Source organism: Homarus americanus, unplaced genomic scaffold (assembly GCF_018991925.1).
Source record: "Homarus americanus isolate GMGI-L3 unplaced genomic scaffold, GMGI_Hamer_2.0 scaffold367, whole genome shotgun sequence".
Classification (NCBI taxonomy): Eukaryota; Metazoa; Arthropoda; class Malacostraca; order Decapoda; family Nephropidae; genus Homarus; species Homarus americanus.
Genome location: NW_024743709.1, coordinates 2,044,147 through 2,061,590, shown reverse-complemented (window position 1 = coordinate 2,061,590; position 17,444 = coordinate 2,044,147). Strand labels below are relative to the sequence as shown.

Below are 17,444 nucleotides of genomic sequence, written 5' to 3'. Positions count from 1 at the left end.
GTCTGACAACCCCTCACTACACCTCCCGCCAAGACCAAAGCTTACATGCTCAGAGAACTGATGACACATTTAAAGTAGACAGTAACATCATGTGCAGTATCTAATATAGTCCCTCAGGCGATAATGCATCCTTACATTTTACAAATAATAACCCTAGAGATGTATGTTTTTCTACTGGCATAGTTTGATCTGACAAAGCTTACTATACCTCCCGCCAAGATTAAAGCTTCTATGACAGGAGAAAAAAATAAAATACATACACAGTAAGTGAACATAGAGTGATCTAAAGATCCTTCATATCTAGCATAGTGTCCGAGGCAAACTTGCAAATCACATTCTACAAACAAAACAGGTGTTACATTGCCTAACCAGGCCGTGTCAAAATAATAATTCATCTCAGTCAGTAAATGGCTACAACATTGTGTTTGGTAATACAAAACATTGATCAAATGAACTCATAGAAAAAGTGACTAATCTTTTTAAAAAAAAACATTCTTTGTAGTACATGTTAACAAAAATCAGAGAATTAAATACAAAATACAAAATGCTCCTGCTTCACATGTTAGGGTGTTATATCTTTTTATTACACATCAGCAACATCAACAACATCAGTACATTTGTTGGGTTCAGCATGGCTCAAGTCCTCCATCCAGCTGGTATCTGAAAATAAGGAATGCTGGCAGCACAACAACGGTAGTCGATTGGTCCTTTTGATTATCCACCTTGTCATCGTCGACTTTCTTCTGATGTCAGCACAGCGTCTCTTCTGTCTTCACATAGCACGTTTTTCTTTCTTCAATACCGCACTTTGTAGGTCGTGTCACCACATCTGACTTCTTCTCACTTCCTCCTGGTTTCTATCCTATTCCAGATGATTTTTCTGTTCACCTGTTCTTCCTCTACGTTTAGAGCCTTTTCATATTCCAGACGATTTTTCTGCTCGTCTGCGTTTCTTTATACATCTTCGTTTTCCGTCATATTCCAGATGAATTTTTCTGCTTCATCTGCATTTCTTCTCTGCAACATCATCATTTTCAACATATTCCAGACGATTTTCTGTTCATCTGCCGTCGGCCCTCTCCGGCTGGGATGAAGCCGGTCCACTGTTTGGGCTGTCGTCTCATTAGATAACTCGTAAGGCAGGTTCCGCGGACCAGGCCTCGCCCTCCGTACGTGAGTGTCGGCGAGACCAAAGACCGTCCTGTCTTACACCTTCCACAGTGGTGAATCCCTCCCTGGCTGGGCTCACCAGGGTTCGTTGTGTGGCACTTCATTCCACACTCCTTAACTTCCTAGTAGAAAAATATAAACTCTTCTTAATCCTAGACCAGGTAGGACTTGAAAGAAGTGGGGGTGGTGCGTGGCGGGTGTGGTGCTGCATTCCTCACGCTGCATTCCTCACGCTGCTACTTCTCTTCTTATATGTGCTGTGGACGGATTCCGGCTAGCCATGGGGCGGTACTGTGTGTGACATTTGACAGAAACAATCCTAAAGGGATGATGGATTAGTTGGAAGTGCATTCGCAAAAAAAAACAGATATTTATTTTATAAGTTACGTCAATGTTTGGTAACTATTATTTCCGTCACGACAATTTTCTCATTAGGCTGGGTCGGGGAGTGAAGCTCTGCTCACTACATTGAATATTATTTATCACTACGCGTCAAAGAGTACATTACAAATCATACTAGCATAAAAACACACTGAGTGAAGCTCTGTAATTATCGCAATGTTAAGTAACACTAACCACCAATTTCGAAGCATAACTCACAGGACAAAACATTGGTGGTCACACGGGCGGGCGGGGCGGGAAACATTCGGCCATGATGCGCGCGTGACCTAGGGAAGGCCTGAGGTGTAGAGTGGCGTACCCGGGACGGGGCGCGGGGCGGGGCGGGGCGGGGCGGGGCGGGGCGGAGCGGGGTAGGGCAGGGCAGGGCAGGGCAGGGCGGAGCGAGGCGGGAACGGATGGGTACGGAGGGTGAGGTGAGGGTTAGGACAGGGAGGAGGATGTAGGTTAAAAGACATGTTAAGTTATAACAGTTAGTACAGACACCGCTTCTATCGCTAAAACACAATGGGTACATTTAACACTGACCGACAATTAAAAAGCACTTGGGATACTGAGAACTTCACAGAACGCGGGGAACACTGAGAAATTACGTTAAGCACTGAACATATTTCTAGACAAAAAAAAATTCGCGCATACCACGACGAGAGACATTTACTTGAGCTGTAACGGTGACACACTAGGCCACTTTTCACGCTACGACGCTATGACACAGGAATTACTTATTACACAATTGTAGACAATACTTAGACTGAAACAAATGAAGGATGAAACGAGCCAGGTGTTATGGCTAACCGAGGGAGGGCATGGGTTTACGTTAAGTACACTGTTACCAATAACAAGGGACGAGGGAAGCGTGAATGCCACCAATATAATGTTACGAATGCAACCACCCTTGTACTGCCTGCTTCGTCAAGATAGTTACGAGATTACTTCAAAAGATTCTAACTATCACTGTACTGAACACTAAAGTTAAGAGGCGTGAGTATTACGTTAAGGCGCTGCCACCATTGTAATGAGACAAAACTCACAAGAAGAAGATTACATATAGGTAGAATATTGATAGTATAAGAGTATAAAGAGAGGAAGACTTTGGTAGCGTGGCCGTGATAGTTATTTACACTGTCAGTACACTTATCGTATCTTATACGTCAATACACTTCTATTACGTCTTAAGGGCGACTTCTCAAACACTGCTTCGTTACAACTCTTTATTAATTAACGACATGACATGGACCCATTAATAACACCTTCTATTGAAGTTACTAGGACATTATATTTACGTTACTAGGACATCATATTACGTTACTAGACACTCTGATTCTCGGACACGAACATGAAATGAATACACTTCCCACGTAGGTAACTCATCCCATGGAAAGCTCTGACAAACACTCACGTGACCTAGGGGAGGCCTAGCAGGGAGACTGCTTAGCTGGAACACTGGTGTCGGGAGGGCGCCTGCTTAGCTGGGACACCGGAGGGAAGTCTCGGTCCTGACCGGAGGCGACTTGCCTCCGGCCTCTGACTTCTCTCGAGCAGGCCTGGTGGTGTAGTAGCTGGCCACCTTGTTACAAGACAACTACTTCTCTGCGAATTCCCGAGGGAGGACCAGGACGTCCTATATATTGGGAAGCGAGCCGTCAGGTTCAGCTGGCCTGGGGGGCGGCGAAGGGTCTCTTTACATTTGACCCCGCAAATGTGCGGTCAGGCCTGGACTTTTCAGAACTATCTGGGAAAGTCATCAGGTGGGGCCATGTGTATATTGGGAGAGCAACCGTGAGAGTTCCCCTACACTTGACTTCCCAAACGTCGGGTCAGACTGGAGTTTCTGAGATGTAAGGAGAAGTCGTCAGGTGGGGCCGTGTAACACGAGAGGCCTTGAGTTGGGTTCCAAGGGTTACAAGTGACCTGGCTAATTGTGAGGTCAGGTCTGGACTTCTTTCTGCGGTGTAGGTTATTGTATATTGGGAGAGAGTCGGCTGGTGCCTTCTTACATGTGTGACATGGGAGGGGGAGCTAGTTGGTTTACAATCCTTGGTCAACCGCAGAGTTACCCTATACTTGCCCTCGGCTAATGTCCGGTCAGACTGGAGTTTCTCAGATGTAAGCTGTGGTCTGACAAACCATCACTACACCTCCCGCCAAGACCAAAGCTTACATGCTCAGAGAACTGATGACACATTTAAAGTAGACAGTAACATCATGTGCAGTATCTAATATAGTCCCTGAGGCGATAATGCATCCTTACATTTTACAAATAATAACCCTAGAGATGTATGTTTTTCTACTGGCATAGTTTGATCTGACAAAGCTTACTATAGTCACCAATAACAGTCACAACCAATCACCGGGACACACAGGTGAGCATGAGCCAACACTGAGAGCATCGCCGACCACAGGTGTTGAAGGTGACCTCCCCATCATGCGGCCTCTACCTCCACACACTCTACCTCCACACACTCTACCTCCACACTCTATACCTCCACACACTCTACCTCCACACACTCTACCTCCACACTCTATACCTCTCACCTCCACAGACTCTACCTCCCTACCTCCACACATTCTACCTCCCTACCTCCACACATTCTACCTCCCTACCTCCACACATTCTACCTCCCTACCTCCACACGTTCTACCTCTCTACCTCCACACATTCTACCTCTCTACCTCCACAGGCTCTACCTCCCTACCTCCACACATTCTACCTCTCTACCTCCACACTATACCAAGGGTCTTAAGACGTAAGGTATAAGGGGCTAACGTACAGGTGTTCTTAAGTTCATTAAACACCTGGTGAGAAGATTTGTCGGGGCCCTCAGGTGTTGTGGAGAGAGAGAGAGAATTTTTCATTGACAGTAGATATTGCTATTTACACCTTGAACTCTCTCTCTCTCTCTCTGCTTCTCTCCCACTCACGATACATCTCTCACTCACTACCTATCTCTCATCCTTCACTCACACACACTCTCCCACATTACCATATCAAAAGATCACCAAAACACTCCTCACCTCACGCTCTCTGGCACACTCAGGGCACGACACTTACAAGAGTTCACAAAGGTTCGTAAGTCTGGGTTTTTTTTTGGTCTTAAATTATGATGGTGAATCTATTTGACTTACTCAAAGGTTCGTAGATACGTTAAATTTTCCTCGTAAGTTATGAGGTTAAAACTGATTCATTAAAGCTACGACACAATGATGGATTCTCAAAATATGGTAAGTAATTTTTTTTTCTCTCTGACTACTTGCCTGTGTTGCTCTCTCTCTCTCTCTCTCTCTCTCATAACACCTGCTTGTGTCTCATTATCTCACTAGTTCTCATTCGTGTCTCACCTCAGTAAGGGCGGGCACAAGTAGTTGAGAGATACTATCATTATCGATCATCACCACCACAGCTAATGAAATATTTAGCTTGTGGTCTCGAATATAGCTTTGTTTGGCGACACTGGGTAATGGTAGCTGTAGCAACAGGGAGAGTAATAATAATAATAATAATCTAATTAATGCTAACCTAACCTAAAGCTAATCAAACCTAACCTAACTACCCAGGTAACATTAGGATGATTAATATTCAGGTGAAATAAGTTAGGGTGTCTAATCTTCAGATGATCCAATATAATAAAAAAGCCGTAACACTCACCATTATTAAGAACATTTTCTCTTAACCATTTTCCAGTACTTGTTGGTAGCCATCACTAGTTACAGTCTCTGGTTTCTACAATCACCTTTCTTAACTGTAAGCAATGACATCAATATTATTATCCATCACTGTTTACACATCATTCTAGTCTTACATGATGATCTAAACTATGTAAATAAAATAATAATATCGAAGGTTTACACTTAACTAACACGTGAACTGTGAAGGAGGTGACACCCTCTCACAACAGCACCTCGTCCACACTGACTCTACATCAACCGAATCTTTTTATATTTTTCGCCACATATCTATTAAATTATACATAATTTTTATACTGATTATATAAAAAATATTAAAAAGTATTAATGCCTGTATCTATGTGTAAGATGATGAAATAGATAAGAGAGATTAAATTAATATAGAGTTGTTTGGAGGGAGTCACAACTAATGTTTGTGTGTGTGTACAGGCGTCAGTGTTGCCCGGCAGCCACCCCCTCACCTCAACACCCCCTCACCTCAACACCCCCTCACCTCAACACCCCCTCACCCCCTCACCTCAACACCCCCTCACCCCCTCACCGCCTCGCTACACATTTCTCGGAATCTTTTATGTAAAGAATAAACAAATCAATCGTTATAGTACGATTTTTTTTGGTCTATTATGATATAGATAAAGATATCGTTATCAATCATTGCGAACGATATCGAAATATTATCGACCAATAGATGCGTTAGGTGTACTCAGTCATACTTCATAAAGTTGTAATAATTGTTATATAATCGTTATGTAAATGTTCTACAAACATACACACACGCACATACACATTAAACTAACCTTTAATCAATAAGCCGACCTGGATATACATGTCAACTTTCAACAACGTAATAATGAAATGTCAGAAGGTTATAGAAACTCAACAACTTTTAGGAAAGTATTTGTTACAACTTGCTTAATATAATGCTGTCTTAATATAATGCTGTCTTATATTACTGTATTATACATATATCTAACACAACACGCCAAACTAAAATCAGTACAACATATACTGTAATAATAATACAATATTTAAAATACATACACAGCTATATAAACAACACATATATAATACAATCAATACAACACACACATCTATACAACCAATACAATAGTTACATAATACTGCAGCAATTCAACTAACTCCATTTATATTTTCTTTAGCCGACACTAGCGCCATCTATTGGACAAGCTAGATATCAGAGGAATGGTCCGTGTTAGAGTGATTCTTTTTAACGTTAACTCTAGTACAGTGTATTTCCCGTTGACTTAACTTTCTTTACTATCGTCATTCATCTAATTATCTATTTTTATTATTTATCATTTCACCACTTATCACCTTATTAGTTAAATGTGGCTGAAAGTAAAGGGCCTAGAAAATACCACTTAATTATTATTTTTTTTACTCAAAGTTAGCTTTTAATTATGTCACAGATGCAGTTGAAAATATACATTAGAAGCAGGAAGAAACTAGTCAAGGATGATATCGATTAGTACTGTTATATTGAAGGAAAATGCAGAGGTTAAAAAGGTATTGGCTCCAGTATACAAGACCGTAAATTTATCACAAGTACCCGTGGATATGTACTTACAAATAACTGGTTAAATTGTAGCTAAAGAACTAATGAGTGACCCCGTTTTTATTTGTATTTTTTGGGGTAGTTTTAACTCCTCATTCCAGATATGCAACGAACCACTAATATTCACCTCGCTCTTTTCTTCTATTGGTTTCCTGCATTTTTAATTGTAACTTTGAAAAGATAAAATTTACACGAAACATAATTATATAAGAAGAGGGGATAGAGGTTGATCACTGGCTGCTACTAGACAATCAAATTCACAACACAATAACAAGTAAAGACCTGCCGCCCGAATGGCTACTAAGCTAAGTGGTGAAATGATAAATTAAACTGTAATTCAACCGTCAGTGCTTATGAATTAACCGCATAGCTATGAACTTACCTTAGGCCTGTGTTTTAGGAAGAAATGAAACCTTAGCTCACTACCATTCCTTCTATCTTCCCACAAACAACACACTGGTGGCCGGCGTTTGGAGCCATTTTATAACTACCGCCACGCCACCTAGCTTGACCTAGCACGCGTTAAAGCGCAAATTATGTAAACTGCCGACACACCTGCTCCATCTCTAGTACAAGCATCCAACTAATAGGGATATAATTCCTCCTGTATGACAATAGTTCCACATGATATTCTGTGTACCTGTATTATTCATGCTGATTGTATAACAGCATTGTCTACATAGTTGTTGAACTGTATACATACAGTACATGCAATGTCTGTCTAATACCATCACATTATTCCTTTATACAAAATACAGTATTCACTATTCCCCTGCAACACAATACAGTACTAGACATGAAGATGATTCATTCTTATTTGGCATACCCGTTTCAATATCAATTCAAAATTTTGAAGTACGGTACAGGTATTCATCTATTAAATCACGAAATAGCACCAATATAGGGGAGAATATTCTACCTATGGCTGATGGTGACAAAGTGTAAACCTTCCCCAAATGTTTAGATTATAAATCAAAGTTAGATAACTCAATACACTTACCATTCAGTAATAATTCCAGTGGTATGTAATGTCTTGAATATGAACAGGTTTAGGCAAGTAGTTATTAGATAGTATTGGTCCTTCCTGTCTGAACTAAAGCTGGGAAATTTGGGATTTGCCCGAGGACTGCATCTGGGGTTAAATACAAGGAAATTGTGAGAGATGTGAAGTGTATGAGGTGAGGAGCTGGTGCAGTGGGTTAAGATTGGTTCTCTTAGGTATTTTATGAATGAGAATAATGGCAGAAAAGGTCATACAGGTAAAGTAGAATGCGTGTGTTAAGTAGAGGAAGATTACCAACATTAAGGTATGGAAAATTGGAATAAGACATAAGGAAAGAACAGAGGATTAGGTGAATAGAGAGAAGAGAAATGTGTAGTGATACGGCAGACAATAAAATCTGGGGAAAAGATTAGATTAGTCTTAGATTCAAGCGATATAGTCTACAAAATTGAAGCACTGTTTTCTAACCAAGGCTAATGATGACAACTGTTAAAAAACAATAACAATAGATATTTATTATAATATTTATACAGTACTTCTGTTAAAGTGTATGAGCTAATGTCTTTTATTCATTATGACATTCACTGCGCATCAACTTCTTTGACTTCCTGAACTGATTTTCCAAAGAGGGAAGCAAAGAGAGTGTTGATGGCCGAGTCATCCATCCATGGTGGGTAGCACGGAGCGAGGTACTGCTGGAGTTTACTCATCACCTGCAACAGTGAAAGTAAAAACTATAAATGACTGCCTATATAAAAGTATAAACCAGCACCTATGTAAAATACCCTGACATATAGGCAACAGACACAAAGTCAAAAAGAACAATTATTATACAGGTACTGTACGTCACATTACCCTGAATATTCAAAACAATTCTTTAATTTTTCATATGAAACTGTACTTTACTGCCTGGAACTGACTATAAATAACTAACATTCCTTAAAATATATTTGTGAAACTGGTAGTAAATTCCTCAACACTTATCAACAACACCTCCTATTAGATGGTGGTCACAGCAGAAGAGCCTCCAGGTGACTCTACTACACCTCCTCTCCCTTAACAACATAAACAGTCTCTGTAATCATCATACCTGATCCATTGCATCTGTACAGAGAACCACAAGAGTCCTGTTGCCTCTCCTCCTGAACCATGAACCCCGTGATTCAGACTCGTGAACCCGAAGCACTATTCTGTCCATAAATGCTTCGGATTCACGAGTCTGAATCTCAGGGTTAGTCGTTTAGGAGGAGGAGCGATAGGACTTTTGTGGATGACTGTCCACCTCATCCCAATGAACATCTTTTCACCCATTGCATCCCCCCTCCTCTGCCTTTCCAAACACCCACTTAACACTTCGCAAGTTCTTAATCCTTCCACTAATCAGTATTCTGTAACTCTACCTGATATCTGATTTTTCTTCCCTTGCTTGCTTTCTTGTCAACTTTTCGCTTGGCTTTTTTTCGCAGGTTCTGGATCTCAATCCATTTACGAGAAACATCGGTCATGTTGTCTGAGAGTGACACTTTGGCCTTCAGCACCTCCTCCAGGGACCTTGTGTAGAAGTCGGTGTCGTCAAATATTTCTGGATCATATTCTTCTTTGTCCACCTGTGGATAACAATACATCTGTGGTAAAACAACAGGTATATGATAAAGCAGTTTGTGACATAAGATTCCCCTATGTGAAGCAAATGTAAAATACAATGTTTGCAATTTCTTTCGTCATAACATGCCAGATTTTGCTAATGATTATTTCAAAGCAACACTGTACATACATCACTTGTAATAGATGTCTCATATCTTGTAAACTTGCAGAGTGATAAAATTAGTGAAAGGATGTCAAACAAAGCCCTGGATTACCAACAAACATACACACACACACACACACAAAGTTATTGCTGTAAAGTGATAAACTATTATAAAATGGCGAGTTTAATGTATAATAAGTACTAATTAAATACACACATACAGGTGACTCAAACACTACTTGAGAGAATAAGAAGGCACTGGCAGTAACTAATGAGGAACTATAACATAAGATGGTTCTTATACCACACCTCTCCTACTGTGTTATCACTTCGACCTAAGATATGGTAGGTGATGCCCCTGGTGGCTCCCGTCAGCTGAGTCCGCCGGATCAATGGCTGCTTGTTTGCCAGGATGTTATTCAGCTGTTGCAAGGCAGAGACTTGAAACCCGCTGAATTTGTCACGAGCGTTGCGACTAGATAGAAGCTTCGTTTTCTCGTACCATCTGAAATTGAGGATAATAATTGTAAGTTGTCTCTTTTTGGCTTCAGGAATAAGTGATTGGACATCTTTTGAAGGAACTTTATATGACTACTGTATATTTAAGTAACATCATCATCACTGGCTAACCCATGCAAGTGTGGAAAATGGACATGATGTACAACTAACAATTGAACATAATTTTCACCAAGGAATTTACTGGCACTATTAATCTTCATATAATCCTTGTAATATAATAATAAAATATCTTATAGTTAACAGTCACAAAGGCTGGCCCAAGACACTGAGTCAGAGCCAAAGACGACCTCCTCAATAAGGCGGTACAGTACAACTCACTTATTTACAGCTTGGTCTCTAAACGGCACCATCGCCGCGTGTCTCTTGCTCAGGACCTCATCGTACTCCTCAAGTTTCATCTTGCGTTTGGTTCCCCGGGAGTTTAGCAAGACCTCCTTCTCTTCCTCTTCTTCACTACTGGTTACTTCCTCATCACTGAAGTTAACCACACATTGGGTGAATCTTATTGGTGTTGATTGAGTGATTAATATATAGTACATCTGGCATCTTGGTGATAAGTAATTTAGAGAACAAATGACAGCTCATGAGAAAAGTTATTAATTCCAGCCATTCTGCACAAAAGTGATTCAAATTATGTATTATTTAATGAAGGTAATACGAGTCACCTGTAACTAACCTGTCAGTCCCCAAATGTTTAGGTTTCTTGCCAGTGATGATGTAACTTGTCTCAGAATTTTGCCTGAGTAACAATTCCTGCAATGTATAAGTAAATATAAATTGATGGAATTATAATTGCCAGTCATTTTTTTATCATTACTTAACCCACATTCCTCCACACCTAAAAAAATCATTAAGACTAAAAATCTACTCAGGTATTCCCTGGTATATAAAGAAGTCTACAAATCTCAATTAGAAAAAATTTGAAAGACTAATTTTTTATCTGTAACTCATGTACATCCACTAGTCATCTTGTCCGTCAGTACCTGGACATTAAGAAGACTGTTCAGTAAATTCTTGGCCGCTGACTTGGCTGTAATGAGGTTCTTATTGTAGTGTGGGTCGCACTCCTGCACGAACTTCTTGTAAGTATCATATTGAGGCAGCTGATTGGTTCCAGTGACCACCTTCTGCAGACCTATACGACCCTCAAAGAGAGTGTCGTATATTGCTGTAAAAGAACACAAGTTTTATAGGCCAGTTCGCGAGTACAGTACCTTAAATATGAAAAATAAAATAATTTACATAATACTGCATCAATTGCCAGGTTTGCATTATAAGGACAAAGGAAAGGCTGTGGTCAAGATAATATGTCATGAATCAACACAACTTCTCTGTGTTCTACATAAACATGAAGCAAAATTATCAGATAAAGCCTTGGAAAGTTGGCTGCACAGACATACTGCCCATCACAACACTAGACCACCTTCAGCTCCCAAAATGTAAAGGCAGGAACACATTTATAGCTGGGTGGACTGAGTGCCCTGGGATGAAACTAGTGACCCTTAGGACAGGAGAAGAGAGATGTATCCACTGAGCCACTGTACCCCCTTTACCTTACCCAGCCAATGGCCATAATTAGTGCCAGAATTAATACTAAATTATTTCTAAAACAAGATGATGCATTTGGCCACACAAGTCCAAGTGTCCATCAAGAAAAACACCTTTTAACAAAACATAACCATAAGTATCCATACCAAGCTGATTCTTTACAGCTTGACCCTTCTTCACTTCCTCACACTGGTCTCCAATGCTGAACTTCTTGAGTGAATCTTCTTGACCATCTGCTTCTTCTTCCATATCTTCATCACCTTCATCATCTTCATCATCATCACCTTCATCATCATCATCATTATCATCTTCATCATCATCACCTTCATCGTCCTCCTCATCCATATCATCAGCAAATTTACTAAAATCTCCATCATCAACAAACCTGTAAGTTGATCGAGGAAGTATGTTAGTCAAGACCCCATCATACAGTAATTTCCTCCAGCTAACCTTTTATTACACATAAATTAACTGTATTATTCCTTCCATTATTTCTAAACTTTACTAATAAAAGGATAAATATAATAACAACTCCCAACTTACGTAACACCTTCTGGTTCTTTCTTCAGTTGTTTATGGATTTTCTTTATTGTGTCGTCCTCACTCTCACTGCCTTCATCATCCTCTTCAATGGCTGTGTTAGCCTTTTTCAGTTTTACTGCTAAATTTTCAACCTCATCATCAGTCTCATTTTCTAAACTGCTTTCCTCATCCTTCTCCTCCTCATCATCTTCCTCCTCCTCATCATCATCCTCATCATCGTCATCATCCTCACCGGTGTCCTCATCTGCTTCAACAGCAAAGTACTTAGTAAGTTCAGGATCAAATTCAATTTGGTCGTCCTTATTTAAGTCCTTCCGCAGTACCTTCTTCCCCTTGTAGCGAGGATCCTTCTCACCTTGAAGGGCAGCACTTCTTGCTCGCAGTTTACTTACAGGTTGTCGAGTCGAGTCTGCCCGCTCCTCCTCTGCTAAGGCGTCCACCACCTGAGCCTTTGTTTCTGGTGAAAGAATAAACAAATTACTACATGAGCATTCTACTGTTTGGGGAATTTCTGCTTCAGTACAGTGCATGGATAATACAGTAGTTAATTAATTAATTTTCAACCAATGAGAACACTTTGATTGATAAAGATCCAACAGTTTTGCTGTAACTGATTATGAGCCTGACATTTTAGCTCTGAACACAGCGAGTGGTGTTACTTTTGTGTGCAGTCTGCAAAGATATCTCTAGTCTAACCTAACCTTGTAGACTGTAAACTATAACACCCAATTAATTATTCTGGAGTTTGACCATTATCACTATCATACAATATTTTAATAGTCTTAAGTATATATAGAAATAAAAAGGTCTAATTACTATGTAGCTACAGAGGGAAAATGTGGGGTAAAATACGAAAATAACACCAAACAAACCATTGAAAACCCTAACCTAACCTTTCCTAACTTGTATAAAGGTTAAGAATGGCTTTAGAGTTTGTGTTAGACTGTTGTCACCTAACACAAGACCCACCACAGACCTCACCACAGACTAAACACACCTGAAACAAGACCCACCACAGACTGAACACACCTGAAACAAGACCCACCACAGACTAAACACCAAGACACATATAAGGTCATTTTTTTTAGTCTTACGAGTTAGGAAATGTCAGGTAAGGTTTTCATAGGTATATTTTCTTGGAAGTTTTGATAGATTTTGTCTTGGATTTTAAACATTAAAGAACGACATTATGAGACATTTGCGACGGAAATGTACAGAAAATTAATCAGAATAATGAGACAAGTCAGGTATTATAACACACACACCATGTCAGCCTCTGGTCATCCTTACCTTGGTTTCCATCATCATCAACGCTGAAAGAAGCCGCTGGGTTCAGGAGATACTTCTCAACATATGATTTTAAGTCGCTGGCCATACTTCTAGGAGTAATATAAGGCCAGGAGGTAATAACACTCAGCAGCACCACACCACCATGAGGTAAACAATACTCACCACCACGCCTCAGTGATGTAAACAACAAGTCGTCAAGTCTTAGAAGTAAATTTTAATATTGGTAAATATATCATAAATTTATTGGTAATAGTTTCTAATTATACAATAAAAATTTAGAAAAAAAATAGTTTAGAAAATTTTGGTATACTTAGTAGTAGATAAATAACATAAAATACATAGTTAACAATATATGTTTACCAGTGTGTCTGGAGGTAAGATGGTTAATGTTAGAAAAAAACTAAAAGTTAAGAGAATTAATTAAATTTATGTATTCTTTTGCGATAAATATACACAATTAACTTAATTTAATTATACTATTGCAATTTTAATTAGTTCAAGATAAGTTTATGCAGTTTGTATTACCAGAAAATTAGATAGTGTTGGCCGAGAGTGTTCGTGGTACTCTATTAACATGGAGGCAGTCATGGCAGCAGAGGCCAACACAGACGGCGGGGTGAGTGATGGGGGTCGACGTATACCACTCTTTACACCACAGGAGATCGACCAGATAGCCAAGTTTCTTGTCGGGAACCAGAGAAGAGAAAGAGAGAACATGATCATCCCCAGAAGTTTTACTCCCACAGTGATCAAGTCTAAAGAGGAGAAGACAGTGGAGGCCACCTTTGAGAGTTGTCCTTTTAAAGCTGTTTTATCATTACTTGCTGGTGAGTGTAGTGGCTTTAACTCAATGTACCCCTCTAAAACATACTAAGACCCCTCCACCTAGTAATGAGTCACGGTTTATATAGATATGTTTTTTTATGCTGGGTCAGTTGTGGTCATGTTAATTGGGTTACCTGTACAGTAGTTATAAATTAATTAGTTTTGTAATTTCACCTTTGTTCTGTCGTTGTCACCAGAAGGAACTTATGGAATTGCACCCAAATTTCTGGAGATGTTATTTGCATGATACTAAGAAAATGGAAACAATGTACAGAACCTAACCTAACCTAACCTCCAATAACTCCATGGTCACATATTAAGGTGTTATTTAAGATTACTCTATTAGTTTTACTCCTCCCACTTTTGGTGATAAAAGTAATGCATCTTAGATAACTTAATATGAATCTTAATTACAGGTTTTGTACTGGGTGGAGGTATTGGTTTATTTGCTGCCAGCGTCACCCCTTCGATACCTACCCCAGATAAGCCTCAACAGTCAGCACGAGAGGTAATATAAACTTTCGTCTCGGATGATTTTTAGTCGTCTTGAAATTGTTAGTATTGAGGCATTGTTTTAGATCTTTTATAATGTGGGTCTGTGGGAAATTGTAATATGATTTAGAAACGGAATCTTTTCATTAATCATTGATGGGTGGATAGTATTATACAAGGAACCAAATAGGAGTCTTATTATGCATATATTTAATTGTATATCATCTTTTGCCATGACAAACAACACTTTTTTTAGGTGAAACATATTGTATTAACTAATATATTTGCCCTTACAGATGTATTCACGTTATTGTACTTACAGGTCCTCAGAGAACTAAAGGTTTCAACTCTATCGTACGGCAAAAACTTCGCTGCCATTGGTTTTATGTTCTCAGGGGTGGAGTGTGCCATTGAATCAGTGAGTAGTGTTGCTGTTGTGGGTGAATAATAACAGAAGAAACATGATTGATATATTACTGTATGTTCTTATTTATGATCACAACCCTCAGCTTATTTCACCTGATTATTAAACACCCTAATGCTACCTGGGGAGGCTGGGTTAATTAGGTTAGGTTAAGTAAGCTTAGATTAGGGTGGATAATCTTAACTTGATCTATGAATGGTTGACTTAGAGGTGGATTATATTCTAGTCAAAATAATACATACAGGCAATTATTGTTTGGTTTTCCAGTATCGGGGGAAAACTGATTGGAAGAACGGCACATACGCAGGTGGAGTGACGGGGGGTATCCTGGGACTACGGGGTGAGTTGTGGGTGTGTCTGGGGGTGATACTTGTGAGGACTTACAAATATCATGTGGCTATACTGTATGTCTCTTATATAGTATGATGTGGCTATACTGTATATCTCTTATGTAGTATGATGTGGCTATACTGTATGTCTCTTATATAGTATGATGTGGCTATACTGTATATCTCTTATGTAGTATGATGTGGCTATACTGTATATCTCTTATGTAGTATGATGTGGCTATACTGTATATCTCTTATGTAGTATGGTATGGCTATACTGTATATATCTTATGTAGTATGATGTGGCTATACTGTATGTCTCTTATGTAGTATGATGTGGCTATACAATATATTATAAAGTATGATGTGGCTGTATAACAGTTCCTTGTTGAGGAGATATAGTTTAATACGATAATTAGTCATTCTCAATACGTATATATACTCTTTGTTTACATTTATTGTTTTTTCAGCGGGTATGAAAGCTGGTGTTGTAGGTGCCTTGGGTTTTGCGGCGTTTTCCTCTATTATTGACTACTACATGAGACACTGAGATGTTCTATGGTAACAAGACCCCAAGTGAAAAGTAGTGTACAATTCCATGTGCATCTTGAAAGTGTGCAAGGAAATATGATCTTGCATAGTGAGTGTCTGGTGACCAATAATAACCTGACTAATAACTGAGGTGTATGAGTGATGGTAGAGACTAACGAAGTGAATCTATTTAACATACACCTTCAGCCTGTATGATCATTGTGTTGTTGACAAGTTGTAAATATTTATAATAAAACTAAGGTGATCTTTCTGTTTTATTATACATAGAAAATTTAAGTTTGTCAATTTTGTCACAGTTAATGTCTGTGTATGTTTTGAGTTCCAGTATTTATTTATTTGGCTGCACTATATAGTTTGTTTACTGTTGGGTGCATCAAGTGGACATTCATAGGATTAATTAATTACCAGTTACCTGTACTATTCAAAGTTAAAGCAACTGATCAGTACAGGTAACTGAATTGTAATCTCTATACGAGTAAATAAATCAACGTGAAATACTATTAAAACACGACCTACTTTTTGACAGTGTTCAGGTCATATACATCAGTCTTCCCAGCTTCACTACTTGCCTGTAGAAGAACCAGTTCATCTTACACTGTGTACATCATCTCCAGTACTGTAATTCAGCAACAAACCTGAAACAAACACAAAAGAACAATTACAATATAAAAAGAGTACATGAATGAATTATGTTACAGCTGTAGTAGGTTCAGGTCATAGGCTGTAGGCAGATAGTGAGGCAGTAGTGTAGACTCTTACAGTCAACTGAAACTTGTTAGTCATGATTGTCTCTTTATGGTTTATAGAGGATTTGTAACACTGACTACTGGACAAGCACAACTTATTACTGTCCAGGGTGTGGCTCTTGTGTACCTGTCAGTGTAATCAGGGTGTGGCTCTTATGCACCTGTCAGTGTACTGTACAGTGTAGGGGAGAAGAGATGAGACTATGTGGCGGGTCCTTCATGATAAAACTATTATGTCCACACCATTTATATAGTTGTTAAACTTCCATTATATTAAGTTGACTATTCATGTATTCCAAAGTGATAAAGACTTTGTTGAAAATTTATTTGTAAATAATATATTTTGTACATGGCAAAATATACAAGTAAAATATGTTTGCTTCTTGTCCTTATCCTTCATTACTTCTTTGGGCTAGAGTTGAGAGATGATGTACTGTACTGTGTAATACTGTACAGGGACGAAAAGCCATATTTTCTGATTATAAAAAATGGAAATGAAAAAGAAACTTGGCCTAAAACTGTATACTGTACTGCAATTTAAAAAATAAAACTTCACTACAGGTACAGTATTTTTAGACTAATGATGGATCAGAATTA

The 17,444-nt window shown here is 39.0% G+C and overlaps 2 protein-coding genes across 2 annotated transcripts; one reads left to right on the top strand and one right to left on the bottom strand.

Annotated features, from left to right (window-relative positions):
* Positions 1 to 7,271: 7,271 nt before the first annotated feature.
* LOC121877333 (protein AATF-like) lies at positions 7,272 to 13,665 on the bottom strand. Its single transcript, XM_042383037.1, has 9 exons — positions 13,480 to 13,665; positions 12,190 to 12,646; positions 11,793 to 12,031; positions 11,082 to 11,266; positions 10,775 to 10,851; positions 10,417 to 10,572; positions 9,889 to 10,084; positions 9,233 to 9,439; positions 7,272 to 8,545 (listed from the first exon to the last, which is right to left on the bottom strand). The coding sequence occupies exons 1-9, from the start codon at positions 13,562 to 13,564 to the stop codon at positions 8,414 to 8,416; spliced, it is 1,734 nt and encodes a 577-aa protein (XP_042238971.1). The 5' UTR covers positions 13,565 to 13,665; the 3' UTR covers positions 7,272 to 8,413.
* Positions 13,666 to 14,062: 397 nt separating this feature from the next.
* On the top strand, positions 14,063 to 17,222 carry LOC121877351 (mitochondrial import inner membrane translocase subunit Tim22-like). Its single transcript, XM_042383069.1, has 5 exons — positions 14,063 to 14,306; positions 14,721 to 14,812; positions 15,119 to 15,214; positions 15,488 to 15,560; positions 16,020 to 17,222. Exons 1-5 carry the CDS (start codon positions 14,066 to 14,068, stop codon positions 16,097 to 16,099), a joined length of 582 nt encoding a protein of 193 aa, XP_042239003.1. The 5' UTR covers positions 14,063 to 14,065; the 3' UTR covers positions 16,100 to 17,222.
* The last annotated feature ends 222 nt before the right edge of the window (positions 17,223 to 17,444 follow it).